The following is a 27476-nucleotide window of genomic DNA, read 5'->3' on the forward strand; positions in this document are numbered from 1 at the left end:
TAAAAATAAAGGAGTCAATTCAGTGTGAAAAGGAGAGCGCATCTGGGGATGCCCGAACCTTGAGGCAGAGGTAATCGTGAGAACACAAACACCCCTAGACACACACACACTCCAGAATTTAGAGAAATGTTAAGGAGAGCTTCAGGTTCGCATGGCAAGGAACTAGGGACTAAGCCAAGGAGCATGAGGCCCAAATGCCAAGTGAGTTACGGAAGTCAGCTACAGGATGCCAGGTTCAGACCACCAAAGGAGCACCAGCAGCCTCAGAGCAGGCCCCTCCACGTGGAATCATCCACTGCCCTGTCTGCCTAGTTCTTATATGACGCCTCCTGATCAACCCCTTCCTGCTGTTGCTGTGGACGGCCCTCCAACTGAACCTTGTGTGCAGCCCAGACAGGCCTGCTACCCCTTGCTGTGCTGGCTTAGCCTCTGGCCCTGCCCTGCCCCACCTCCATTTTAATCCATGTGGTGACATCCTGCCCAGGCATCTCCCCAGCATCCAACCTCAGCCTGTTTCCCATTTGCTACTTCTCTGTCAAGACAGTTTATCTGGACTATGCCTTGCTCAACAGCCTTCAGCAGCATGGAAGACCCTGCACATAGTAATTAGGAAAGACTAGTCTTTAGGAAGAAAAGCTGTAAATAAATTTCACACTGAAGATGAAGCTGCCAAGGCCAGGCACAGTGGCTCACACCTATAATCCCAGCACTTTGGGAGGCCGAGGCAGGAGGATGGCTTGAATCCAGAACCACAAGACTAGCCTGGACAGCATAGCAAGACCTCATCTCTACTAGAAATTAAAAAAAAAAAAAAAAAAAAAAATTAGCCAGGCATGGTAATGCAAGCCTGCAGTCCCAGCCACTCAGGAGGCTGAGGTGGGAGGATTGCCTGAGCCAAGGAGTTCAAGGCTGCAGTAAGCTGGGATTGCACGACTGCACTCTAGCCTCCACTCCAGAGTGAGAACTTCTCTAAAAAACACAACAAAATAAAAAGAGACAGCTGCAGGCTGGCACAGAACTGACAGTCCACAAAGCACAAGGCCCGTGTATAGTCCATGTGCAAAGAACCTCGGCTCCTGGAGGAAATCACAGCATGGTTCTGCTTCCAAACTGCCTGAGTTTCAACTATACTTTCAAATATTCAGAGAAAACGGGGTTGGTCTCTGTAAGAAACTTCAGGGGGAAAAAAAAAAGACTTAAAAAAAAAATCTGCAAGAAGCCATCCCATTGAAATGAAACAATAATAAGGGGGGATAAAGTTAGTTCCGAGGCAGGGATATGGATTCATAATTGCCAGAGTAACTTCCCCTAGACTGAGAAGAAGAATGTCATAACTGTATTAGCAACCAGGCTGCTAGGCCTCCATCTTCTTTCTCTGCCTTTGCCTTAAGGGGAAAAACAGAAAAAGAAGGGGGAAAGAAGCAAGTGAGATCATGCAAGAAAGATGTGTGGCTTAGAGTTTCAATTCATCAGCTTCTGAGGAAAGGAGACTAATTCTGACAGGAAGAGAGAAAGTGCTAAGCATAACACAAGAAAGCACTTAAAATCACCACAGGGCAGGAGGAAAGAAGAGCCTCCAGGAACTTTGCTTTCAAGCACTTTTCATAAGTAAGCGACTTTGTGACCAGAGAAGTTAGGTAAATTGCTCAAAGCTGCACAGCAAATTAACAGCAAGCCAAAACCCAGAATTCCTGAGCCCACTCTCAGTGATCCTTCTGTGGGGCCACAGTGGCTTCTCACCTTGGCTCTGATGAAACAAGCCCAGCTGAGGGGGAAACACTTTGTGGCTCATGGGCATGGCTGGATAGCCAAGAGCCCTGTAAAGCTTAGCACCCAAGCACGAAATATGAAGGACTAAGAAAGGTTTTCCTTAAATTGTGCAGGGAGGAACGCTGTGGGGAAGGAAGGAGATCCAAAGCTTTATGATGTGACACTTAAGAACAGTCAGGTTTCATAAGGGAGCTATTCATTTCTACCAGGAGCTCACGTTATGGCTGCTAGTGAGAAAGGCGGTAAGCTGTGATGTTCCTGTAATTAAAGAGCTTTATTTTTCTAGAAAAAACATGGTCGAATGTGGTGGCTCACACCTGTAAGCCCAGCACTTTGGGAGGCCTAGGCAGGCAGACTGCTTGGGCCCATGAGTTTGAGACAAGCCTGGGCAACATTGCGAGACCCTGTCTCTATAAAAAACACCTAGCCAGGCATGGTGGCATATGCCTGTTAGTCCCAGCTACTTGGGAGGCTGAGATGGGAGGATCACCTAAGCCCAGGAGGTTGAGGCTACAGTGAGCCAAGATCGTGCCACTGCACTCCAGCCTGGGCCACAGAGTGAGACCCTGCCTAAAAAAATTTTTAAAAGTACCAGATCATATGCTGAGCCAGGTGCTCTCTCTCACCTGGTTCTTGAAACCTGTGAGCCTGGGGGCAACGCTAAACTCTGCGGGATGGGGAAGCAGTCCCCAGAACCTCACAGGTAGGATCCTGCCAGTGGCAGAGTCTCAGGACACGGCAGTGAGCACTGGAACAACACAAACGTCCAGCATGCCTGCGGCGCTAGCACAGCTTCTAAGCGTGGCTCGTGTGAAAAGCTAGCAAGGGACCACTGGCTCCAAATGTGATCCTCATTTATCTTCCATTCGAGACAAACCTTGTTAAGGATAAGAAAGACATCTATGTTCAATCACTTGCAGGTGAAAAAATTCCAACTTGGAGTGGCTTCAGGAAAGAGAGGTAAAGAGAACAGGGCGATGGACTGGTTGTTTTTGGTCAAAGAATCCAAGGCAATGCTGAAGAGTGAAGCCACGGGAAGGGCAGGAGCGTGGTGAAAGCTCAGGAGCCTGGAGGCAGCGGGACCAGCTACCATTTCTGCCTCCTCCCATGGGCCTCAACCTCTCCTGCTGGAAGCAGGTCTTCTCCAGGGTGCAGCACCATGGTGGCTGCCAGCCCTAGAGCTTCACAGTTTATAGCTCCCATCTCTGGAAAACAGGCACACAAGCTGCAGGAAGGAGATGCTGTCCAGACAGGGTCAGATGACCCACCCCAGGGGTCACTGGTGCCTGAGGGCAGTCTCAGTGGCCAGTCCAGCACCACAGGAGCCATGTGAAGGGGGCTGGGCCGAGGGTCCCCAGTGAGCCTACAGGACCCACCTCCATCACACCAGGCTCACCTATGAATGTGAACATACGCCCACACCAACCGTCCACACACACCTCTCACGTTTCAGCTTCCATCCTGGTCTCCACCATGGGTATTACACTGGATAGCAAACTGGCTGAGGAGGGAAGGAGGAGGAGGGAAGGAGGAGGAGGGAAGGAGGAGGAGGGAAGGAGGAGGAGGGAAGGAGGAGGAGGGAAGGAGGAGGAGGGAAGGAGGAGGAGTAGGAGGAGGAGGGTGAGGAGGAGGGTGAGGAGGAGGGTGAGGAGGGTGAGGAGGAGGAGGGTGAGGAGGAGGAGGGTGAGGAGGAGGAGGGTGAGGAGGAGTGAAGGAGGAGGAGGGTGAGGAGGAGGAGGGTGAGGAGGAGGAGGGTGAGGAGGAGGAGGGAAGGAGGAGGAGGGAAGGAGGAGGAGGGTGAGGAGGAGGAGGGTGAGGAGGAGGAGGGAAGGAGGAGGAGGGTGAGGAGGAGGAGGGAAGGAGGAGGAGGGTGAGGAGGAGGGTGAGGAGGAGGAGGGTGAGGAGGAGGGTGAGGAGGAGGAGGGTGAGGAGGAGGAGGGTGAGGAGGAGGAGGGTGAGGAGGAGGAGGGTGAGGAGGAGGAGGGTGAGGAGGAGGGTGAGGAGGAGGGTGAGGAGGAGGGTGAGGAGGAGGGTGAGGAGGAGGGTGAGGAGGAGGGTGAGGAGGAAGAGGGTGAGGAGGAGGGTGAGGAGGAGGGTGAGGAGGAGGAGGGTGAGGAGCAGGGTGAGGAGGAGGGTGAGGAGGAGGAAGAGAAGGGAAAGAGCGAGCAGAAAAGGAAATTTCAAAATTGTAGAGACAGCTTTACAGTACTCACCTCTCCCCATCCAAAACACCCGTTACTGTGTACTTACTGGAAAACAGTGACTACGTTTTCCCAATGTGGCTTTATAGCAGTTCTAAACCAAACTTTTATTTTGTGTGTTTAATTTCCTATGCTACTGCTCTCCACAGAAATTGGTTGGGCTTAAATCCCAAAACCTTCAAGAAATTAAGCACAGAAGTGAAAATATTAGTGAATATTGTCACTAATATTAGGGTGAATAAGATGCTGTGAGATACATCTTGACGCATATAAATGCTGTAGCAACAACGTAGAGAATTATAGAGGGCTAATTCTCTATAGACGGCCGGGGATGAGTCAATTGGACCAATGGACACCAAGAGTCTCCTAAATGGACAATAAGAAGTCGCTAGGTCCAGATTCCACGCGGCACTGAGGGCCTCCAGAAGGACGGGACTGTAATAAACTCATTAATAGATGAGTTGTCAGAAGCCTCAGAAAGCAAGCGAAGGAGGGAGGAGTGAAGGAGGCTGAGAAGAGAAAGAGCAGAAAAATAACTATGAATAAAAAAACAAAAGGGGCCAATCCAGGTGGCTCATGGCTGTAATCCCAGCACTCAGGGAGACTGAGGAGGGAGGATCACTTGATCTCAACAGTTGAAGACGAGCTTGGGCAACATGGTGAGACCCTGTCTCTACAAAAAAAAAAAAAAAAAAGGGAGACAGGTAGTCAAAAAGTCGTCATGTATAAAATGACAAACAGTAGTACAAAATTTAGATTTTCTTCAACATCTTCCCCTATCTTCCCCCTTTAGAATACACACATTTTTGAGTCTCTCCCACCTTTAAAAACCCTACCCCTTTTGAACCTGCTACCTTATTTCCAGCCAAGCTGTAGAAAGAGAAGCCAGGACCTGCAGGTCTCCACGCTTCCCCCCTGGCCGTGGTGCCTGGCTCCTGCCCTCCCTGTCTTCGCCCATCACTGCTGGCAAAAGCTTTTGGTTGCCAAATGCAATGACTGTGGCCGACCATCCGTTTCTTCCTGATGTTCTCATTTCTCTTGGTTTCCTGAGTACTCTTTGCTTCTCCAACTACTTTTTCCACATGAACTTGGAGGCTCCTTGTCCTCTGCTCTTTTTTTAAGTTCTGACATACATGTACAGAATGTGCAGGTTTATTGCATAGGTGCAGCAAACCACGGCACACATTTACCCATCAACGCATCACCTACGGATGAAGCCCAGTAGGCATTAGCTTTTCTTCTTCTACTGTTCTCGCTCCCCCTACCCGGCCCCAGTGTATGCTCTTCCCTCGCCCGCCATCGTCTGCTCTTAAATGTTGAGATCCCACAACACCCATCCCTGCCCTTCCTTCTCCTGATGCTACCCACTCGGTGGGAGCTGGGTGGAGACACTTGCGGAAAGGCAGGAGACTAGGAAAGTAGAACCCAGAGCTGGGAGGCACTCCAGAGCCAGCCACCACTGTGTGTAAGGGAACCTCCCAGCCTCTGTTTGACTCTTTCTTCTGCCAAAAGCGAGCTCACTGCCCCGCAAAGCAATTCCCTTGTGATAAACTAGACTGGGGCAATCAGGAACAACACTGCCTGCAGGAAGCGATGGGAATGGAAGCTGCATAAATGCATACCCATGTTGACCATCAAGAGTCATTTTGAGAGAATCTTTTCCCAAGAGGTTACAGGACTGTGGGTTTAAGTAATAATCAACCTTCCTGCTTCACAGGTGGACCCAGAGGCCAGTCCTCCGAAAAGGAAGGCTGGAGCTCAGGTGGAGCTAAAGGCCATGTGCGCCTACAGCTTAGCTGCCTGCCATACACCGCAGCTCTTGCAGGAAGTGTGGTGATGTCACGTAGCCATCAGTCACTCTTACAAAACAGGGCAACAGCATGACAGTACACTGTCCCCTAAGTGTCCCTACTGGACCCATCACACTGCAAAACAAACATTCTGTGCATCTGGCAGGAGCCAGGTACCATTCTAGGCTCTTTCCCTATTATCTCATCTATTCCCAGAAATAGCCACTGTCTGTTTTACAAATGAGAAAACTGAGGCAAATTTATCCAAGGTCACACAGCCAGTAAGCACATGACGTGCAGCTCCGACTCACAGTCCAAACGCGAAGTCCCTGAGCTTTCCACCAAGCCAACATGTCCTTCACCAGAGAACACATTTCTGAATGTGCCTATTTATACTGAGGCGGCAGACATCGACGTATGGTCACGAAAGGTCCTGTGGAGAGAGGTAATAAGCAAGCCTTCATTTCCCAGCATCACACTCCACGGCAGAAATGAGTTTCCATATCTTGGTATTAGGAAAAGAGAGGAAAGTGGTACCCTTGGGAGAAAAATATGAATGATGCTAACAGAATGCAGCAAAACCAATAAATCTAGAGACTAATATTGCTCTGGGATCTCCGAAGCAGTTATGCCAGGACTGAGAACCACCTTACGAGAGTTCTTCGTGGAACCTGTTAGATCATAAAATCATCTCTTGATGCTAGAACATAAAACAATGTCTTTTTTATGTAAACACAACCTTGGGGAAACTGCAGATAACTGTGGATCTCTCTAGGATATTTTCTTCTGTCATACTGGGAGCCATTTCCTTCACTCACCAATATTTTTACATATTTGTAGAAAGACTTCTCTTCCATAAATATTGAACACGAATCGTAATGCAGAAGCTAAAAACTCAGATCTCTTCTAATAACTGCTTGGAAAGTCAGCCATTGGACATGCACACACACAATCGTAACAAAATTTCTGAAGATGAATGGTTTGTGCTAGAAGGTAAAAACATAGCTTCCTTTTATTGAGATTCATTAATATTAATACCTATTGGCCTGAATTATACTAAAAGAGTTTTATTGAACACACAGCTTCCAAATACAATACCACAGAGCATAAGCGCAATCATTCTTTAGTTCATTTAATGGTTATCATGTAACAGACATGCGTAGGTGTGGGAGGGATCCACATAAGTAAATAAGCTCTCATTAAATTTGCAATGCCATTATAGAGAAAACAGAAATACATTAATCACCATTATAAACTTAAACGATAAAAAGACAATATATGAAGTCTTCAAATAATATGACTGCATACCAAATGAGTAGTAAAGAAAATAAATGCTAGCAATTCCTAAGTAAGGAGGGTCAAATGGGTTGGCTGGTCAGGGACAGACTGCCTGAGCGTCCTGTTATCAGGACCACTCAGACACCCTGGGGCTCTGAGAACTCCTTCATGCTGATGCACACATCTCAGGGTGCAAGGAATGCTGAATGGTAAGCCAGACACCCCAGGGACCAGCAGAAGTCCCTGCAGAGGGCTCACTGGTAGATGAGGTGGCTCTTTATAAACGGCCTCTCCGAAAGAGGTAAGGCAATGGAGTTCTCAGCAATGCAATGCTTTCTTGGGGGCTCTGTGGCAGCTGGCTATTCCACTCTACAAATTCTTACGCGGTTTTCTTTTCATCTGCTAACAACAGTGCATTCAAAATTTTTTACTTCAGGTCTCATTTTCCCCAGCTGGAAAGCTATGAATTCCCTCAAAGTATTTCATTTTCATGACTCTTCTCTTTTGGGTACAATCTGTTAAAATATCAGATATTTTCAGCAGGCCAAAGAATAATTTGTGGCCCCATCTGAACAATGCTTTTTAATTTTGCACATGACTTTTGACCTACGCAAAGTATAAAATACCTAATGGCAAAAATTTTTTTAAATCAAAGGTAAAATATGAAAACTTTTTAAAGGAAAATTCAACACTGATACTACTTTCCTATGGTAACATCTTCGAAAGAATTCATTTTATAAACATGCTCTGGGAAGACATCCGATGTTCCTAAATTTTATACTTTAATGTAATTATAATATAATCATCTAAATATATTGTCATATTTCTTCCAGTTTCATTACTACTAGCCTTTGCTGTATTAGGATGCAAATTTAATACACTTGTTCAACAAGTTAGTGGATCAGAAATATACCCTGCTGAGAAACACTCTAGATGCACCTCCATGAAAGGATACAAAATTCCTACAGAAACACAAGTAACCATACCTTTTTTTTTTTTTTTTAAACATTGGGCAATAGTCTATGTCCCCTTTCATAAGAGGCCCAGCTTACAGAAGAGGTACCAGCTGACCCAGAGGACACGCAGATCTTTGGTGAAGGAAAAAATCAAGCATTTGGCATTATGAGTCAAAGTCATTGAGTATCTCACTGAATGGGGAGAGCATTTTGATAGGATATTCAAGAGAAAGCAGCTGGAAGCTGAGAATTCTGATCATGCCAGCAGCTTCTATAACCAGGCTAGGAGTTCAGAAAACATAGGGGGGAAAATGACTATCACCAAGCACCAAAGGGATTCTACCTCCATCTCCCCAAGGAGAGACACTGAAATGAAAGCACAAAACAGAGTCCCAAAGCTCTAGTTCCAGCTCCAACTCTAAGAGCAATCTAAGCTGAAACAGCCCCAAGGGGCGGCAGAGAAGTGGAAGAAGCCAAATTTAGCCTTGAAAGTCCCAAGATGTTCTAGACAAGGCTGCAAGAAAAACAGAAAACATCCTGTGTCACAGTCCATCAGGCTGCTGTAACAATTTATCATAACCTGGCAGCTTATCAACAATAAAAACTTCTTTCTCACAGCACTGGAGACTGCAAGTCCAAGATCAAAGCGCTGGCAGGTTCGGTGTCTGGTGAGAGCCCAAATTCTGGTTCACGGACAGTGCCTTCTCACAGTGTCCTCACATGGCCGAAGAGACTAGCTAGTTCTCTGGGGTCTCTTTTATAAGGGCACTAATCCCATTCATGCAGGTTCCACCCTCATGACTATTCACCTCCCAAAGTCCCCACTTCCTAATCCCATCACCTGGCAGGTGAGGATTCTAACGTGAATTCAGTAGGGGCTATGCATTCAGACCACAGCAACCTGGGAGGAAGGAGCTCAGAGCAGGAGCCAGCCTCAGGGTGGAAGTGGAGATCTGGAACACTGAGGCCAGCAGCAAATTACAGAAAGTGTCCAGCACTGAAGAGTGTCATTGGACAGGTCAGAATCGCTGCTGTTCCCTAAGCAGTGAGAGAATGAAATTCAAATTTTAGGTAGATGTTGATAATGCTCTGAACAGCTCAGGCAGGGGAGAGTGAAGACAGATCAGAGACCAATGAAGAAAAGAAGTCATCAGGACTCATGGGAGGAAGGACAACTCAAATGCAGAGGTAAGGCTCAAAGATGACCCTGACTGCGGCTTCTGGGATTTGAGAGGAGAGCAGTGCCATTGAGAGAGGTTGGGAAATTAAAATATGCAGTCAGTCAATCTTTTGGAAGCAAATGGTAAGTCTGGTTTTAGATCTGAGTTCAGGGTTACAGCATCTCATAAGTATTTGGAAACAGAAAGGCGGAACTTTCCCAAGGTGAAATGCAGATTTCAGACAAGGGTAGTTGGAAGCAAGAGAAGAAAGCAAAGCCATGGCCAGACTCTTACCCTCCTGACCTCTTACCTCTTTTAGCTTAAAATGTGGTAAGGAGACAGACACCAGTGGAAATGGTGAAACTGCTACCTGATGACAACTCAGGGCCTCATTAGAAATCTGACTTAGCTAACATGATCCACTCCTATCACATACATTTTCATCTGGCTGCAGAAATTCCATCTAGCAAATAAAGTTTTCTGATGTGATAGGAAAAACCAATAACATAACCACAAATGGCAGGCCTGAGCCCCCAAACCTGGATGCTTCCTGTATCCTTCAATGCACTGTGCTCCTCCCCATTACTCAAACACTTACGGACTTACCGATTACGTGCCATAATACATAACATGCGTGTGTCTGTTGGCATGATACTGCTCAGAGGAACCCTGGCCTCCCAAAGAACTCAACAGGTTATATGCTACAGTCTTCCAACAAGTATTTATCATCAGCTTACTGTGTTCCAGGACAAAGAACAAGTCAATTCCTGCCCTCAGTTCACTGTGTAGTACTACACATATCGATGAATATTGTGATGCTCTCAAACTTGGAGTTTATGATGTGAGAAAGATAAGAGCAGCATGCAAAAGATCCACAACTTTCATTCATCATGCACTAACACCCTGAAAGCATCTCTTGCAGAATTCAGTCTTCCATACATCCCCAGAGGGTTGGCGATGTCAGCTAGCACAGGAGGGCAGGGCCAGACAGCTGCTGCTGCATGGGAAGGGGCCTGGCCATCTGCCAAGGAGTAAGGGGTGATCAATGGCAGGCAGGCTGCCGGGACCCATACAGGAGCCACACCAAGCTTAGCAAAGAGGCCTCCACTCTGGTCCTTGCTGAGGGCCTGGCAGCCACTCACACTCATAAGACCCATGACCCAGGCTGATGTCTCCTCACCCAACCAGCCTCCCACTCCTTGGGTCAGCTGTCCTCCTCTCCTCCCTCCGCCACCCAAGGCAGGGGCTCACAGTGACTCCTGAGCCTGAGGGTCGCCAAGGCCCCACGTGGACTGCACTGAGCTTGATGACCTTTTCCCCACCGCTGCTGCAGATGCCTAACAAGTCTCCACTCAGATTTAAAGATGAGGGGTTCCCCACCCTTCACCCTGGCCAAAGTCACAAAAATAACTCAGGGAAAAGTTCAGAGAAATCAGCAAAATTCCATCACCACTACTGGAAGAACTCAGAACATGCCCCATGGACAACGGGGCAGCTCTGTTAACTTCTCTGTAACATCATGGTCACACGAAAAGACCACATTTCTGGTCTTTGTTCTCAGGCATTAACTATATTCTTCCCAATGTCCATAAACCACTATTGACTGCCTGGTGTGGGCAGCACTCTTGGGGAAGTGCTGTGAGCTCACCACGTGGGGAGGTGAGACAGATTGTGCAAGTTCTGTGCAATAAAACATCTAATTAGCAATGCAAGATGCCATAGAAAGGATTCATAAAGTAGTACATAGCTATTTGTCCAGTAGGTAAGAAAGGGATCACTTAGGTTGGAGAGAAAAGGGATGGATTTCTAGAAGAAATGGAATTAGGGCAGGGAAAATTTCAAGGATACTTCCTTGATGATAAGGATATGTGGGCAACACAGGCCTTTCCTAAGCAGACCTTTAATAGACATTTAATGAATTAATAAGTAAAAAGATCCGAGTGTGCAATCCACACTATGGGTATGGTCGTGTGAGCAATACAGAGGCAGAACAGTAAAACACATTAGGCAGGAGATGGGGTTCTATGGGGACACAGTGGAGAAAAACACTGGGAAAGTAGGTAAGGATCACATTGTGGGAGGTACTGAATAGCCTCATCCCAGGGACTTCAGGGAAACACAAAACGTTCTGGAACAGGTTGTAAAATCAAAGAGCTCTGGGCAGGATGCAAAGAAGGGAAATAACAGTTCTGCATCCTACAATTTAGAAATTAATCACACATTGGGGAAAACTTTTCTAAAAGGAAAACTGTTTTCTATCATTTTCTTTTAAAAATCAATGTACAATAAAATCACTCACAATAAAAGAAATACACATAATGCTTTCTACATAATAGTGGAAGGAATTTGTCCCCAAAGATCTGTTCTTTGTATAAATGATGCCACCACAATTGATGCTTCAATATAAATGAATATTTATGAAATGTAAAATGACTTGGATTAACTTATTCCGATTTCACTCTCTAAATTTAGATTTTTAAATCACGCCAAAATGTAGATTTTGATTACAAAAGCAAGTTGGAGGAAAAAGATGTACTTGACAAGAAAAAGAGAGCAAAATTGAAAAAAAAAAAAAAACTTGAAATAAGTATGACAAAAGATGACAGAAAGGTGGTCAATTAGACTAAAAACAGCAAGACAGATCATCTTCCAAGTGGACTTATTTAATTCACAAATGCAGTCACATTACAAGAAGCAAGTTACAAAAGAAGCATTAAGTAAAAAGTCTATGCTTCCATCGATTCTCATCTCATTACACAGCCCCCTCCCCAACTATTAATTTCTTAGCTATCCTTTCAAAGTTTCTCTATACATACTATTTTCCCTTCTGTTCACAGAAAAATTAGAATACTCGATATATACACTGTTCAGACCTTGCTTTTTTCACTTAACGCTACATCTTGGCAATCCCTCCACACCTATTCATACAGATGTTCCACATTTTTCACAGCTGCATATCCATTGTGACAATGAAACATAATTTATTTAACTAGCCACTATTGATAGGCATCTGGGTTGTTTCCAGTCCTGTGCTATTGCAAACAAAGCTGCAGTGAATAACCTGGTACAGTCATCATTTGGCATGCATGGAAGTTACGTTCAGAAGATAAATTCCCAGAAATTGAATTCCTGGGTCAAAAGGTATATGCATTTAAATTTCATAGATACAACCAAACTGCCTTCCATAAGAGTTGAGCCAATTTTATACTCTTGCCAGCAATGTATAAGAGTGTCTTTTTCCTTAAAAATTTACCAACACAGTGCATCGTCAAAGTTCTGGATTTTTGCCAATCTGAAAAATGAAAATGGTATTTGCATTCTCATAAGTGAAGCTGAGCATCTTTTTATATGCTTAAGAGTCAATTGTACTTTTCTGTAAATGGTCTGTTCATAACCTAATGTCTATCTTTCTAATAGATGTTGGTGTTTTTCTTATTTCTAGAAGCTTCTTATATAACTAAAAAGATTGGTCCTTCATCTATGATATGAATTGCAACTACTTACCATAGCTTGTCTTTTGGCTTTGCTCATGGTGATTTTTGCCATGCAGAAGATTTTACTGTGATATGATCTAATTTATCAGTCTTTTACGTTTTCTGATTTTCAAGTCATGGTTAGGTCATGGCTTTCCTCACACCCGGATTATAAAAACATTCTATTCTCATACTTTGTTTCATTTTTTACAATTATCTAAATGCAAAAAGAGTATAGGAGTTAAGGCCAGAAACTCTATAGCCAAACTGACTAGGTTCATACCCCAGCTCCACTACTTATTAGCAATGTATGTTGTTTAAACTGCCTGACATCTATGGGTCTCAGTTTCCACATCCATAAGTGGTGATAATAGTTACCACTTCTTTGGGTTACTGTGAGGATTAAATGTAATTAGTAAATTACTACAGTGCCTGGTATATAAGACACTTAACAAGTGTGAGCTATTATGTATCTGGAATTTATTCCATCAAACATTAAAATTTATCCTGGCTTACAGTGTAGAGATCCAACCTTTTTTTCCATATGGCTACCCAGTTGTCCCAACATCATTTATTGAATATTTCCCCTTTTCCCCACTGACTTGAGATACCACCTTTATCAAATGCTACATTCCCTTATGTATTTAAGAACTTCTGATCTTTTTTCCTTTTTTGTACTTCTTGAATTGCTTTGTCTGACCACATTGGCTGGACCTACAACATAAAATAATAACCAATCACTCAAAGTAGGCCAGTTCATGTTATAATCCAATTTAGGTAACCTGGGAGAAATAAAACAATAAAAAGTTTAAAGGTTTGAATCTTACCTCCTTACAAAGTATAAATCAATGACCAGATCACACTTAATAAAAAGGTGGAAGTTTCCTTAATACAAAAAAGGTAGGATTTATTTTTAAAGGCGGGATTAAAACTAATAACACCAAAAAGTCTGCTAACAGTGCACACCTGGTAAAACGTACTAGGCTATGCTCACTCCTCGTCTTGGCCTGAACAACAGTGGAAATTTCAATGTTTCTTCACTAAGCCTAAAGTGGGCTTTTGGGTTGAAATAGATGCGTTATCATGTTAAGGAAATAGCCATTTATTCCTACTCTGGAATTATCTGCTCTTTAAATATTCGGTAGATACTATTGGTGAAACTGGACATAATGCTTTGGGAGGAGGTAACTCTTTAATAGCTTTATTTCTTCTATAAAATCAACCTTAAATTTTCTACCTGTTCTGGGGTCAATCAGGATTAATTATATTTTCCTAAAAATTATCACTTTCATCAAAGTTTTAAAATTTATTTTCAAAGAGTTCAGGTAGTCTCCTATTATTCTTCAAATTATCCGTTTTTACGATCTCCTCAAGTCTTATTTTGTATATTTGTACTTTCTTCTTTTTCTTGAGACTAGCTCATTGTTTATAAATGTTATTGGTGTAGTTCAATTTTTTTTCAAAGAGCCACCTTTTGGATTAATACATTGTTCTACTGTTTTTTTCTATTTAAAGTTCTTAAAAGAGGATACCTTCTGTTGGTGCTCTACATCTGTTTTTAACATCTGTTAGTGCCCAAAAAAGCACTGTACCAAAAAAATACAATGAACTCTAAGAATGTAAACAAAAGAAAGCCAAGATAGAATCGAACTTGTCAAAGTCATTTTAAACAATAGCTCCAAATCCCAAACACCTAATCCCACTGATACTCTATAAGAAGGTAAGATTCATTCCCAAACACAGATTAGTAATGTTTCCAATATGCAAAAACAAGTTCTACATAAAAGTTGATACTCTATAAGAAGGTAAGATTCATTCCCAAACACAGATTAGTAATGTTTCCAATATGCAAAAACAAGTTCTACATAAAAGTTGGGCTTTGTGTTAGTCCATTCTCACACTGCCATAAAGAACTATCTGAGACAGGGTTACTTACAAAGAAAAGAGGTTTAATTGGCTCACAGTTTCACAGGCTGTACAGAAAGCATGGCCAGGGAGGCCTCAGGAAACTTACAATCATGGCAGAAGGGGAAGCTGGCACATCTTCACACAGGGCAGCAGGAGAAAGAGAGAGTGCGCAAAGGGCGAAGCTACACACTTTTAAATAATCAGATCTCGTGAGAACTCATTCACTTTCACGAGAACAGCAAGGGGAAAGTCCACCCCCCATGTTTCAATCATCTCCCACCAGGCCCCTCCTCCAACACGTGGGAATTATAACTCGAAATGAGATTTAGGTGAGGACACAGAATCAAACCATATTGGACTTTTACAATAATTATAATAATTCACCGGAAATAAGATCAGTTCTGACTGTAAGGAACCCACATCTTAACAAAATGGAAGGTACTCTGAGGTTTTAATTATGAGCCTTCTACCTGCAGCCTATTTTGAACAATACCAATACAGTTCAACAAGAATGAATTCCCTTTGTCCCTCAGTCCCAAGTTCTCAAGAGTATTGCTTGGTGGTCAGGCACTGAAGCAGAATGAGACCATCTCCACATATAGGGCACACACATTGCCGTGTGCCCTACCAGCCAGCCAGCGCTGCCCAGGCGCCCCCTAACCTGAACAGAGAAGGCTGCAAATGAGGCAGTCCAGGGCAGGTTCAGTTTTCACCACTCACCCAGGTAGGCCTATTCATGTTTTGATCCATTTTAGGTAGCCTGGGATAAATCAAACATTGAAAAAGTTTGAAGGTTTGACTCCTTCTCGCAAGGTGGAAAACTTGGCCACAGTTTGTAAAAGGGTGGAATTGTCCTTAAGAATATAAAAATGGTAGGATGAATGCTAAGATGGTAATCCTTAACACCACAAGTATTTGGTAATGGTACACACCTGACACTAGGCTGATCTAAAGGCACTAAAGAAACAGGACTTCTGAAGTCAAAAGGTGATGCTTTTGTCACGCAACTTTTGAGAGTCAGGGTACAAATAACAACAGACATAGATGGAGGCAATGTGGACAAGGGAGGAGTTGTTAAACACGATGCAAGTTGCAGTGGAGGTGAATTCAGAACAATACTAAATCCTTAAGTTTCAAGTTTACAGCCACTGAAACCCACTGAAGAGATAACACTGCCCATTTCTGGGTCCAGTCAGGGCTTTCAGCAACCTGTCAAGACTCAGGAGTGGAGACTGGAACGTCCACAATCTAAATTTCAAACACTTTTTGTGGAAAAAGTTACAACAGATGAACAATAAGGACATATGCACTGTAGGCTTGGCCCTACACCAAAAAAAAAAAGGTTTACTGGCCCAGATACAGAGATGTGTCGGCGTACCAAAAACACTCACAGCTATATGAAGACAGAGGAGCCTGGAAAGGAACCAGGTCCTGAGGTTTGGCAGTTAAAAGTTATGATGAGGATATGAAAAAAACTGTTGCCTCATTTCTGAAATGTTTGCTAATCTTTTACCAAAAATGTCATTTACATATTGGGAAACTGATTGGGAAGGCTTTGGTTAAGATAAAGCCAAAGTAAATTTTGGTCCATCTTGACCTTGAACCAGTTTGGAAATCTGAACAAGAGTTTTTTGATGATTTGGTTTTTTTGGTGTATGGGAGGCATAGCAAAGATACGGTAGTGTGTGAACGGGAAGTATAACGCAAGCTGAGGAAGTTTCACATTTGAAACGTATTGCCTTTCAACACGCACTTATAAATACCTGCCTGTAAAAGAATGAAAAATTTTTAAGATATATTTATAAGGTTTAGATAATCTGGTTATATTTTATATATATAATTATAGATGTTTACTAGATTTGTTTCAAAACCCAATCTCTACATTTGAATCAAAAATAAACTTTTACTGCTGAGTCAGAGGTGAAATGATGGGGAAACCAGGAAACAGAAACTGCTAATTCGATTAACAAGCCAGTCACACAATTTCTAAACTGCCTCTAATCCAAAAAAACCTCTACCTTTTCTAATCTCATACCGATTATTCTACGAGATGACAAACTCTCAATATGACCTCCTTCTATCCTCAACAATTCTTGAAGGAAAAAAGAAACTTCCTAGGAAATGTTTTAAATGCTGAATTTCTCTGGCATTGAGCCACGTGTAGAAGATTAAACATCACTTAATCATCCAACAGCTCTAAGGCAGTGGTTTACAAGCTTCAGGGTACATTAGAATCACCTGGAGGGCTTGTTTCAGCGCTTGTTGGGCTCCACCCCCAGGGTCTCCAATTCAGTAATGGGGCAAGGCCACCCCAGGTGCTGCTGCTGCAGCAGGTGCGGGCACTTTGAGACGCGCTGCACTAAGGTAATACTAAAGTGTGGCTCTCGTACTGCGATTTTGATAACTTTTATAGCAGTTTACCATTACATGGCATCGAAGCACGTGAACATTTTTCTAGTATTTCACCCTTACTGTATTTTCCCAAAGTACTGGTGTAAGAACGACTAGAAAGTTTTCCAAGTTTGAGAAGCATCACTTTAAGCCGACCCGGCACACGGCAGCCCCTGGCGACAGCCGGGCCAACCTAGGGCCCGAGGGGGCACTACGGGTGACTCTTGCAGCCGGAACCCTGGCCTAAGACGCAGTTCCACACTTAAGGTTTTCATTGTCTTGTCTCATTCCGGCGTTTCCCGGGACAACACTCGCACCAGCCCAGCTGCAAGTGCCCTGGGTTCCGGCGGCCGGCGCAGAGGAGACAAGAAAGGAGGGTGCCGGCACAGCGCCGCGGGCGCCCGCGAGCAAAGGCAGACCCCAGCGGCACATTTCCTGCCCAAAACTTGGGGCCGCCACGGTATGCACTCTGGGTAAGTGAGACCGACGCACTAGGCTCCTTAAAAGTGCCCAATTTAGCTCCAGAAGATGAGAAGCCAAACAAAGACAAACGGGCGTCAGTGGACCCCAGCGTCGCCCCGGCCACGGCCGGCGCCCCTTCGCGCCTGCGCAGACCCCCGCCCCGCGACCCGCCAGAGGCCAGCCCGCAGCTTCCTTCCGGGCAACGGAGGGCGCCCTGCTGCCGGGCACAGGCGCGCATGCGCAGCAGCGCCTCCCGCGCCCTCCGTGTGGCCCGTGCTTACCCGCTACAGGGGTCTGTTCCTTCCGGCCCGGCAAGGCCTCCTGGGGGCTGACGATGCTCGAGGCCGAGTTGCCCATCCTCGGGACGGAAAAGAGGCTGTGGAGGAGGAGGAGCTGGCAAGCCCTCCGGGTGGCCGAGAGCATGGGAGGGCGCCAGCCGAGGGGCGGTCGCGGGGGACGGCCCTACCGGCTGCGGAGCCGCCGCCGGAACTGCAGAGAGTGGGGTCCGCGGCCGGAACTGGGGGGCGGCAGGGGCGCGGGCGGGCGCTGGGCGCTTCTGTGGAGTTGGCGGCCGCCCGTAATCGAGGTTGCCCAAGGCCGGGACCGTACAGGCTGTCACCGGGGGCGTGTTCCTTCCCCGGACGGGGGGTGTGGCCCGGCGAGTTCCAGAGGTTCTCCTCTCGGGACGAAGTTCTCGGGCAGAGAACTAGTGCACTCCTGTCGCACCAAGTACGTGAAGCGGTAGAGGCCAAAAAACAGCGCCGAGCCCTTGGGGATGGGGTTTGATTTTAAAGTTCCTGCCGTGTCGCCCCGACCTCGCAGTTCAGCAGTGCCCAGTAAGACAGAAGAGGACCTGCCTTGCAGCCAGCTAGACTGTCCGTTTTTATTGGAGACATTGTCATGACGGTCATCAGAAGGGTTCCTATTCGTCCAAAGTGAAAACTAAGCACAGTTCTCAAAGTGCGCGGAATAGGGAAGATGAATTCAATATTAAGTTAGGTATTTACAGATATATTTAAGCCCATTTTGCAGGGGCCGAAATGCGGGAGCAAGGCACCAAAAGCACCCTTAAGGCAGTGTAGGCGGACTTAATGCTGGTGTTGTATTGTTCTTGTTTCTCAAATCGTTTTTGTTTGTTCCTATGACTAATTCTCAAACTAAATGTAAAGTGGTTGGAGCCAGGTGAGTGACTTGGGAGTTAATCTGTGTGAGATTTTGGTTTAACATGTGTTCTGGCAAAATGGGCAGGTCGTCTCAGATAAGGGAAGGAACTTAAGGTTAGCACCCACAGAAAGGAAGCTTTCACCCAGCTTCCTGCATGGATTTAGTTACCACTTTGTTTTCATGTGGTCTGGACTGTAAGGAGGGCAGGAGGCTTAGCAGTGCTAAGTGTAGAATGTAGTGTGTTGCCAGGCATACAACACTAAAAAGGTTCTAGCTTTGATTTTGTAATTTGTATTTCCCCTGGGCAGAATCATCCCTAAACTGTTTGTTACTGCTAGGAGGCTATACCAAGTGGGTTCCACAGGCCTTTCATGAACACACCGCCAGGAGTCCCTCCTAGGCTTGCGAAGGCCTGGTCACAGTTAACGGTCTGAAAAAATAGTCATTCTGTCAAAGACAATATTTTGTGTTTTTCAGTTACTTCTTTTTGATACATACTGATTTTTCTGTGTTTTGTGGTTGATGGTATGCAGTTTCACATGCTAGAAATACTCTGCAACTAAGAGCTGAAGAATGTTTAGTGTGAAGAAATACTTATTTGGCATGATGGCTCATGCCTGTAATCCCAACACTTTGGGAGGCTGAGGCAGGAGGATTGTGGAGGCCAGGAGTTCGAGACACCATCTTTACCCAAAAAAAAAAAAAAAAAAAACAACGTTTTTAAGTAGCTGGGCATGGTGGTGTGGTAGCGCACACCTGTGGTCCCAACTACTTGGGAGGCTGCAGCAGGAGGAACGCTGGAGCCAGAGAGGTAGAGGCTGCGGTGCTCCAGGCCGGGCAACAGAGCAAGACCCTGTCTCAAAACAAAAACAAAAAAAACCTGATACAATTTTGATGTTAAATGAAAAAGTAAAACAAATGCAGTGTGTGTGTATATATGTAGTATGTATGAAAATGCATGCACTCCCAGTTGCGCACCCACTGAACAACTGGAAAAAAATACAATTTTTTTGTAGTTCAGGATAGTGGGATTCTACTGATTTTCATTGTCTTTAAACTTTTTTAAGGGTTCTGTATTGTTAACGGCGTTCTCAAGTGTTCCAATGGCTGTTACTTTTATAATTATAAAAGAATAAGCATTTTTAAAGAGCAGATACATCTTATTTCAAAAACAAGTGTTTTTCATTTAGCAGAATAGCTGCAAGCAAAGTTACATTGAGTTTCTTTGGTTTTTTGAGGAAAGAATTGAACATTTTTGCCTTCAGTGATGCCTTTTTCACCACTAGGACTTCTTTTCTTCAGACATTCCGCCTCATCCAGCAGTCCCCAACCTTTTTGGCACCGGGGACGAGTTTCGTGAAAGACAGTTTTTCCACAGATGGGGACGAGGAGATGGGGGATGGTTTGGGGGTGAAACTGTTCCACCTCAGATCATCAGGCAGTAGTTAGCTTCTCATAAGGTGTGTGCAGCCTAGATCCCTCACATGCACAGTTCACGATAGGGTTTGTCCTCTGATGAGGATCTAATGTTGCTGTTGATCTGACAGCCACATCTAGCTTGGGAAGGTGGGGGATGAGGTTTTCTTGCACAGTGACTATAGATCCAACTAACATTTGGATATTTGGCAGTTCTAATAATAAAACAAGAATGTTCTTTGGACAACTGTGTGACGATTACGCCTCTGGCCTCTCAAATATCCATGGATACCCTTGTGACACATAGAACACACCCTGTTTGAAGAGAGAAAACCCAAAGTTCTAAGCAGTTACCGCATCCAGCTCAGCATCCATGATCTAAAGATGTAACAGTCCCGTACAAGTCTGATATAACTCTTCATGGTCCAGTGAGCTACAGAGTAAATTGTTATTTATTCCCCGTTCCCTTCCCCACACAGCCAGTATGCAGTGGTGAAGTAGGGCACGAAAACTAATTTGGAAGAAGAGTGAGGACAAAATAGTAGTTCTTTGTCTAAGCAAATGTGAAGAGAGATTAGACTGCAAAGGTAGTGAAGTAAATTCTTGGTTAGAAGCCAGTTCTGTTTTCCAGGAGGAACTCTTGTTTGTTGCATCTGAAGATCTTTAGTTGCATCTGCAGTCTTTACCCACTGGGAGGTTCTTACCCATGATCCATGGTTCCATCTGAAGGGCATGCTGAAGAGTGTGTTCAGTGACAGGCTACACATCTTTTTATATCGTTTCTTACTGGTGCACTTTGAGGGACTGTGGGTTGCTTGAGTAGGGTCAGATAGACACAGGCATTGGCAAGCTAGGCTTAATAGCTTCTTTGTCAATCCAATTTTTAAAAGATACTGAAGGGATTTCTTATCGAGTTGTTCCTTGTATGGTTCCTTTTACAAATAACCACAGATACAGATCTCAATTAGTCATATTTCTTATGCCTAACTACTCTTCATCTTTATTTACGAGACTCTCTCATATCTCCTGTACCTACTAACTTAATGGCTACACACTTGCAGCCAGCAAAAGCAGCAGGCATGGTTAGGAAGGCAGTGCCCTTAATATGATCTCTATTGCTTGTCTGGCTTCCATTGTCCGGCAGAGAACACTTTGCTGATGGCCTTTGAGAAGTGCCTTGGGTCACAGTTTTATCTTCTGCTATCAGAAGTGTTATAGCTCTTGGCTTTATCAAAACTAGAAGGCTTGAAATCACCACTCAGTCAATTTGTATTGCAGACTACAGGCAGAGAACTCCAATCTTAGCATAGCTTTATTTCCTTCCAGCTCTGTTCAACGAAATGACTGGTTTTTACCTGAGTTCATCTTTCTCAAAGTACTTTGCTAAAGAGACAGGAAGAAGTCAGTGCTTTCTCACCCAGAGATTCGCTCCCAACCATTTTCCCTGCTAATACAGATTCAAAGAGCAGGTAGTCTGCCTGCTAAGGTGTTGAGTTGACAGTTTTATCAAATATCTTGTGGCGGGGGAAAAAAAAAAAGGAGGGGGGTGGTCACCAGCTTTTCACCTATAATACCTGCGCTGCCTGTCAGTTAAATTAATACCACATGATTTAAGTTAATGTCATGGTCTCTACAGAAAATCCGGAGCTAATATTAGTTTAGCAACATTGCAGCTAGAAAATCTATATGCAAAAATCGTATTTCTATAAGTCAAAAAATGGAAATCAAAATTTTAAAAATACTACTTATTTATTATCATCAAAAATATTTAAAGTTTGTGTCTGACTAAAGATATGTTAGACCTGCACATCAAAACTGCAAAACATTGTTATGAGAAATGTAAAAGACCTAAATAAATGTGGAGCTAACTACGTTGGTGGATCCAAAGCCTCAGTATTTTTAAATGCCAGTTCTCTCCAAAATGATCTATAGATTCAACACAATCTCAATGAAAATTCCAACAGGTTTTTTAGTGGAAATCGGCGAGCTTATTCTAAAACTCAAGTGCAAATGCAGAGGACCTACGATAGCCAAAAACTGAGGAGTCCAGTTCCAGGCCAAAATCAGGCCTGAGCATGGCAATTGCAAAGGCTTTGCCTAGCAGACCTTAGGGGGGAAAGCTGCTGTACTCACACCAGATGTAGAGCACAGGCAGTGAACTGCAGTCTCTGAAGGAAGTTGCAGTCAAGGACTCAGACCTTACCCCAGGCCAGCCATGCTTATAGTTTATATCTGCATTTTGAGCCCAGAAACCTCCATTTGGAGGCCTCTGTACCGGGGGACAGGGTGCAGGAGAGTTGTTAAGACATTTCTCCACTCTGACTTGGTACTCATAGGCCTTCCCGTCCTCCCCTCCTCCACCTCCGTAAGACAGCAGGAGGCTTCCTGAGTTCACGATTTACTATAAAGCTACGATATCCAGGAAAGTGTCGTGTTGACCACAAGAGACACATATAGATTAATGGAACAAAATAGTCCAAAAAAAAACAAAACAAAACCTTACACATCCATAGTCAGTTGATTTTCAACCAAGGTGCAAAGGCAGTTCAGTGGCTGCTAAACTTCTCAACTCTTTTGTTGTTTCTAAACTGCCCAGTCTATGGTAGTCTGTTATAGCAGCCTGATAGACTAAGACAGTGAGAAATTGAACTGTTACTATGTTTAAGGCACTATGGTTTTGAGTGGCTCAGTGGTTCTTAGACATCAGCATACACCAGAATCACATGGAGGGTTTATTAAAATAGATTGCCCGGCCCCAACCTAGAGTTTCTGATCCAGTAGTTTGAGTTAGCCCTGAAACTTTGCATTTCTGACAAATTCCCAAGTGATGCTAACACTGCTGGTTCAGGCAGCAAACTTTGAGATTTATTGTTCTGGTGGAACCCACAGCCAATATCCTGGCCCTCAATAAACATGCCTCGAGAGCCCCAAAATCTGTGATTGATCTCAGCTGCCTTCACCCATTCCAGGTTGCACACTGAATCCAAAACTAAAACTTAGCTCACTGTTAAAGCTTTCATTGCTGAATATAAAGAAATTTGGAACATACCAGAAACCATGGGAAGAGCTAGGAAATACAGGATGTTCAACAGCACCTGATAGAATCTGTTGGACCCTCAAAATCTAGATTCCAGAACCTAAATAATTTTAAAACTTCTCTTTGCCGTAATCTATGATTTTCAGAAATGACAACTAAAACTTTAACATTTTTTAAATCTAAGTCACATTAAGCTCTGATTATTATTATTATTTAGTCATTCCTCTTCATAGACCAAGCATGTTATTGAATCAGATCAAAAGCTGTGGAGAGGGTAAAGCAGAAATGAAAACCCCACGGGGGAATCTTAATATTTTGAGGGGTAGCGGTGCTCAGCAGTCAGTACACACAGGTGGTGACAAGCAAACTCTTTGGAAACCAAAAAATATCAAAGTTGCTGTAGGAAAATGTACAGGAAAACTTTCAAGTGTGTAAGTTGAAAAATGATGCAGAAATGTAGAGGCTATACAACATGATGTCTTTGCATAGTTAGTACCATTAACAATTTGAAAATTTACCACATTACAAGATTTATATAAAATATATCTCCAAGAGAATGTGTTCCTGATCAAATTTCAAAACTGACCTGTCAAAGTCAATAGTGCAAAGCACCAAATACTTGTGGAAGATGCACGTATTCCTGGGAACTAAAACCGAAATAGTTTTAGAGGTTGCAAAGCTGCTGTACTGTGCCAATGCCCTTTCTTATACGTGTACATATGTGATGATGGCTTGAGTCAGCTGCAGGGCAGGGGGCTCAGTGAGAGGGAACTTTGTAAAGGCAACTCTTCACTTCAGCTCATTAGCCTTGGTAATAGGCAAGTTGGTTTCCCATTATAATTTGATTGTTCTTGTGATGAATTCAATGCCAGTTCTTAAGTAACTCTTTTATTTCTGTACCTGAAGCTAATGTTTACCTTGGAAATGTTGCAAAATACATAAAGAAAGAAAATACATTTTGAAAATTAGAAAAAAAGCCCAAGGCCTTTGGAGGTATCCAGTGAGAGACAGCTCTACACATCCTTCTTGTGTGCCTGGTGAGCTTGCCTCAGCTGTCACCAGTGTCCCTGCACTGTGCCCATCAGAGTGCCTGGCACTGCTGACTCCATGCTGCGGCCATTCCCTGGGGTTCAGGGTCCCCCTGCTTTAATCAGACTCCCCCACAGCTAGCCTGGTGCATTTTCTCTCTGAGTCTTCCTGTGAGAACATAATTTAGGGACAGGGTTCGGCACTGCACAGAGTGGCATAGAGGCGGTAGTAAGTACTTAATTCCTTTTTCACTACCTTGCCTACTACTAATGACTCCGCAGTGCCGCAATCAATACGCTTTCAGCACTTCCCTGCTGTTAGGTGAGTACCCTGCCCACCTCGGAAGATGGGGCAGTCCTTGACAACCTTCCTCACCCTTGTTAAGAGGGTGTCTATTTCTCTGTCTTCCTCCGCCTCAGGCTAGATTAGACTCCCCCAACAAATAACTTCCTATCACCATGAATCTTTCCTTCAGAGCTCTCATCAGAAACATCACTGGGAGGCCAGGTGCTGTGGCTCACACCTGTAATCCCAACACTTTGGGAGGCCAAGGCGGGTGGATCACGAAGTCAAGAGATAGAGACTATCCTGGCCAACGTGGTGAAACCCTGTCTCTACTAAAAATACAAAAATTAGCTGGATGTGGTGGTGGGAGCCTGTAGTCCCAGCTACTTGAGAGGCTGAGGCAGAAGGATCGCTTGAACCTGGGAGGCAGAGGTTGCAGTGAGCCAAGATCGTGCCACTGCACTCCAGCCTGGCAACAGTGAGACTCAATCTGAAAAAAAAAAAAGAAACATCGCTGGGGGTAATAATAAACCAACCTCACAGGTTTTTTCTTTTTGTTTTTTTCTTTGCGAGAATTAAATGAGTTAATGTGGGGAAAGTGCCTAGAAAAGCTCCGGACACATCGGAAGCCCTTGGTGCATGTTAGTTAGGATTATAATACACAGTTATTCGTGTGATTGTTTGAAATCCATCTCCTCCTCTGGACAGTAAGCTCTATGCGGAAGGAATTTTGTCCATATTTTGCTTATTGTTGTATCCCAATAGTAAGCATTCATTCAATGCTGGCTGGGTGGGTGCATGAATCACTGAAGGCCCTAAGTCTTCCTCATCCATTCTCCAGGATATCTAGTGGCCTCTATGCAAATTGGATTCATAGTCTCTTATTTTGTTATCTAAGTGTTCTCTGGTTAGTACATGAATTAAACTTTATACATACACAACTTTCAGACATACATCACAGAGACCTCCCCCCTCTCCACCCCCACAAAGGACGCAGGTAGAATTTGGTTTTGTAAATACTGTTATTTGTCAACATTATCTTTTCTAACTACTTACTAAAAATGTGTGATCATGAAACATGGTAATCCAAGTGAATACACTTAACATACTGCCTAATAACAGCTATGATGATTGTCTTTATTATAAAGACATGACAAGCCAAGAGCACTGGACTTCCATTGGAGGACATAAGAAACATTTGTTGAGTAAATGAACAAATGGTGAGGCGAATGAGTATCCAAGAGTTGACCTAGATTGTAATCTAGTTTTGGATTAACCAGTTCTGTGACCTTTGACAAGTTATTTTCTGTCTGTTTTTCTCTTCTGTGAAATTGAGGCAGCAGCAAGGAAAAAATCAGAAATTCTCTAAATTCCTTGATTCACCAGCTATTTTATTTCATTTAAAGAGACAGAGTCTCACTACATTGCCCAGGCTGGTCTCAAACTCCAGGCCTCAAGCAACCCTGCCGCCTTGGTCTCCCAAAGTGCTGAGATTACAGATGTGGGCCACCATGCCTGGCGTGAATCACCAACTTTTTAAGCTGAGAGGGCATTTGGCAGATCTGTCAGTTAATAGATTGTTCATCAACTTCACTCAGAGTCTAAAGGTATAGTGCAAAGTCATCCAGCTTTGATAAATTAGACTGATTCTTAATACAGAAAACAATACCTCTAGGCACACAGTAGACTCTCAGTAAGCTGGGGGTTGAATGAATGAAGCAGTGAATGGTATGGGATTATCTCATTTAAAACTGCTTTATGTTGATTCGTTTAAAACTTAATTATCAGATAACTTATTTCACTAATATTTATCAATGATAATTCAATTAACTACCTGCACAAAAATAACTCAATCTGTTAATCATATCTTTCTTGGGGACATGTTTGCCCCCAGAGTACATATACAGTAGACTTTTTTTCTTCAACATGTTACTTTAACAAAATGTAGTTATTTTAGGGTCTTATTAAGTGTGCATGCACACGTGTGTGTGTGTGTAAAAGAGAATAGAAAAAGACTGAAAGAATATATCCAGGCTGTTAACAGCAGTTATCTCTGATGATAGAAATATAGATAACTTTCACTTTTTTCTTAATTTTTTTCTTTTATAATAAGCATTTATTTTTCAATTCAGAAAAAAATAATAAAGTTTCATAATTCATTTATGAAATAGCCTGGACTCAGGACATATAAGCCAGTTAATGAAATTTTTTGCTTTCTAATTTTGAAAATAATATAATTCTTTGAGAACACTTTAAGTATAAAGAAGAAAACATCAACGACTTTCTATTATAGTAGATCAGACCTCCCGTCCCACCCCTTCCAGATGTATGGAGGGTTCCCCAAGCTTCCTGCTCATTTCCAGTGATGAAAAGCACAGTCCAGTTTGGTCTATACTTAGAGACTTCACTCGGGTCTGCCTTAATACTCTCAGCCTTCCCCACTCCCAGCCCAGCATGGATCCAGCTTCCCTACCAAAAGACACAAACTGGGAGGAGATCTACTTTTCCTTCTTTCTTCTCCCTGGGATCAAGCTCTTTTAGGATTGGGGCCTGGGAAGGGGGATGGAAGAAATGGAACAGGCTTTTCCTTAACTGGCCCGCCAGTGTTCTTCCCTGTGGGTTGCTCTGCTGGCTTCTCAGGTTCACAGCCACTGGCATGGGAGCCCTCCACGTGGGGTGTGTGAACGCCCAAGCGAGTCTCCCCATGCATGGCACCTTGACATGGAAGCTCCACCACCAGGAAACCTCCTCCAGAGGTTCTGCAGCTTCTGCTCGAGGCACAGTCCACAGCGTCTGGCTGCTTGAAACCCCTTGCCCCAGGAATCCTGAGTTCATGAGCATTATAGAGGCAGGCTAAATTGAGCTAAGCTACCGTAGCTTCCAGTCCTTTAGTTCAAGGGGAGCTTATACCTGCTCACCTTGCCAAGCAGTGGGACCACTCCTCTTTCATCTCCATTCTCCTTTTCCCTGCTAAGAAAAGCACAGAGCAGACCTACAGGGTACAGGGTTTCAGTAGAAATTTTCGCTGGGGAAAAATACTGATTCCTCATTCTTGCAGACCTGCCCCATCTGTGGGCAATTCTAGTCCCTTTGGCTTCGGAGGAGTGGGCAGACCATTTGAGATTCCAATGCGTCTCCTGCTCCCCAGCCATCAGC

The 27476-nt window shown here is 44.0% G+C and overlaps 1 protein-coding gene and 1 long non-coding RNA gene across 9 annotated transcripts in view; one reads left to right on the forward strand and one right to left on the reverse strand.

Moving 5' to 3' along the window:
• MSRA (methionine sulfoxide reductase A) overlaps positions 1-18006 on the reverse strand; it is a 412022-nt gene extending 394016 nt beyond the window's left edge. For all 8 annotated transcript variants that reach the window (XR_013397061.1, XM_077943005.1, XM_077943003.1 and 5 more), the window contains exon 1: positions 17671-18006. Coding sequence is in view for 7 of the 8 variants with exons in the window: in XM_077943005.1 (XP_077799131.1) it covers positions 17671-17812 (142 nt within the window). In the remaining variant the exon portion in view is untranslated. The remainder of the gene's footprint in view (positions 1-17670) is intronic.
• The window catches only part of LOC144330691 (uncharacterized), a 95143-nt gene continuing 84929 nt past the window's right edge, over positions 17263-27476 (forward strand). Inside the window, exon 1 of the long non-coding RNA XR_013397068.1 lies at positions 17263-17400. This is a non-coding gene — a long non-coding RNA (uncharacterized LOC144330691). The remainder of the gene's footprint in view (positions 17401-27476) is intronic.

This window comes from Macaca mulatta, chromosome 8 (genome assembly GCF_049350105.2).
Source record: "Macaca mulatta isolate MMU2019108-1 chromosome 8, T2T-MMU8v2.0, whole genome shotgun sequence".
Classification (NCBI taxonomy): domain Eukaryota; kingdom Metazoa; phylum Chordata; class Mammalia; order Primates; family Cercopithecidae; genus Macaca; species Macaca mulatta.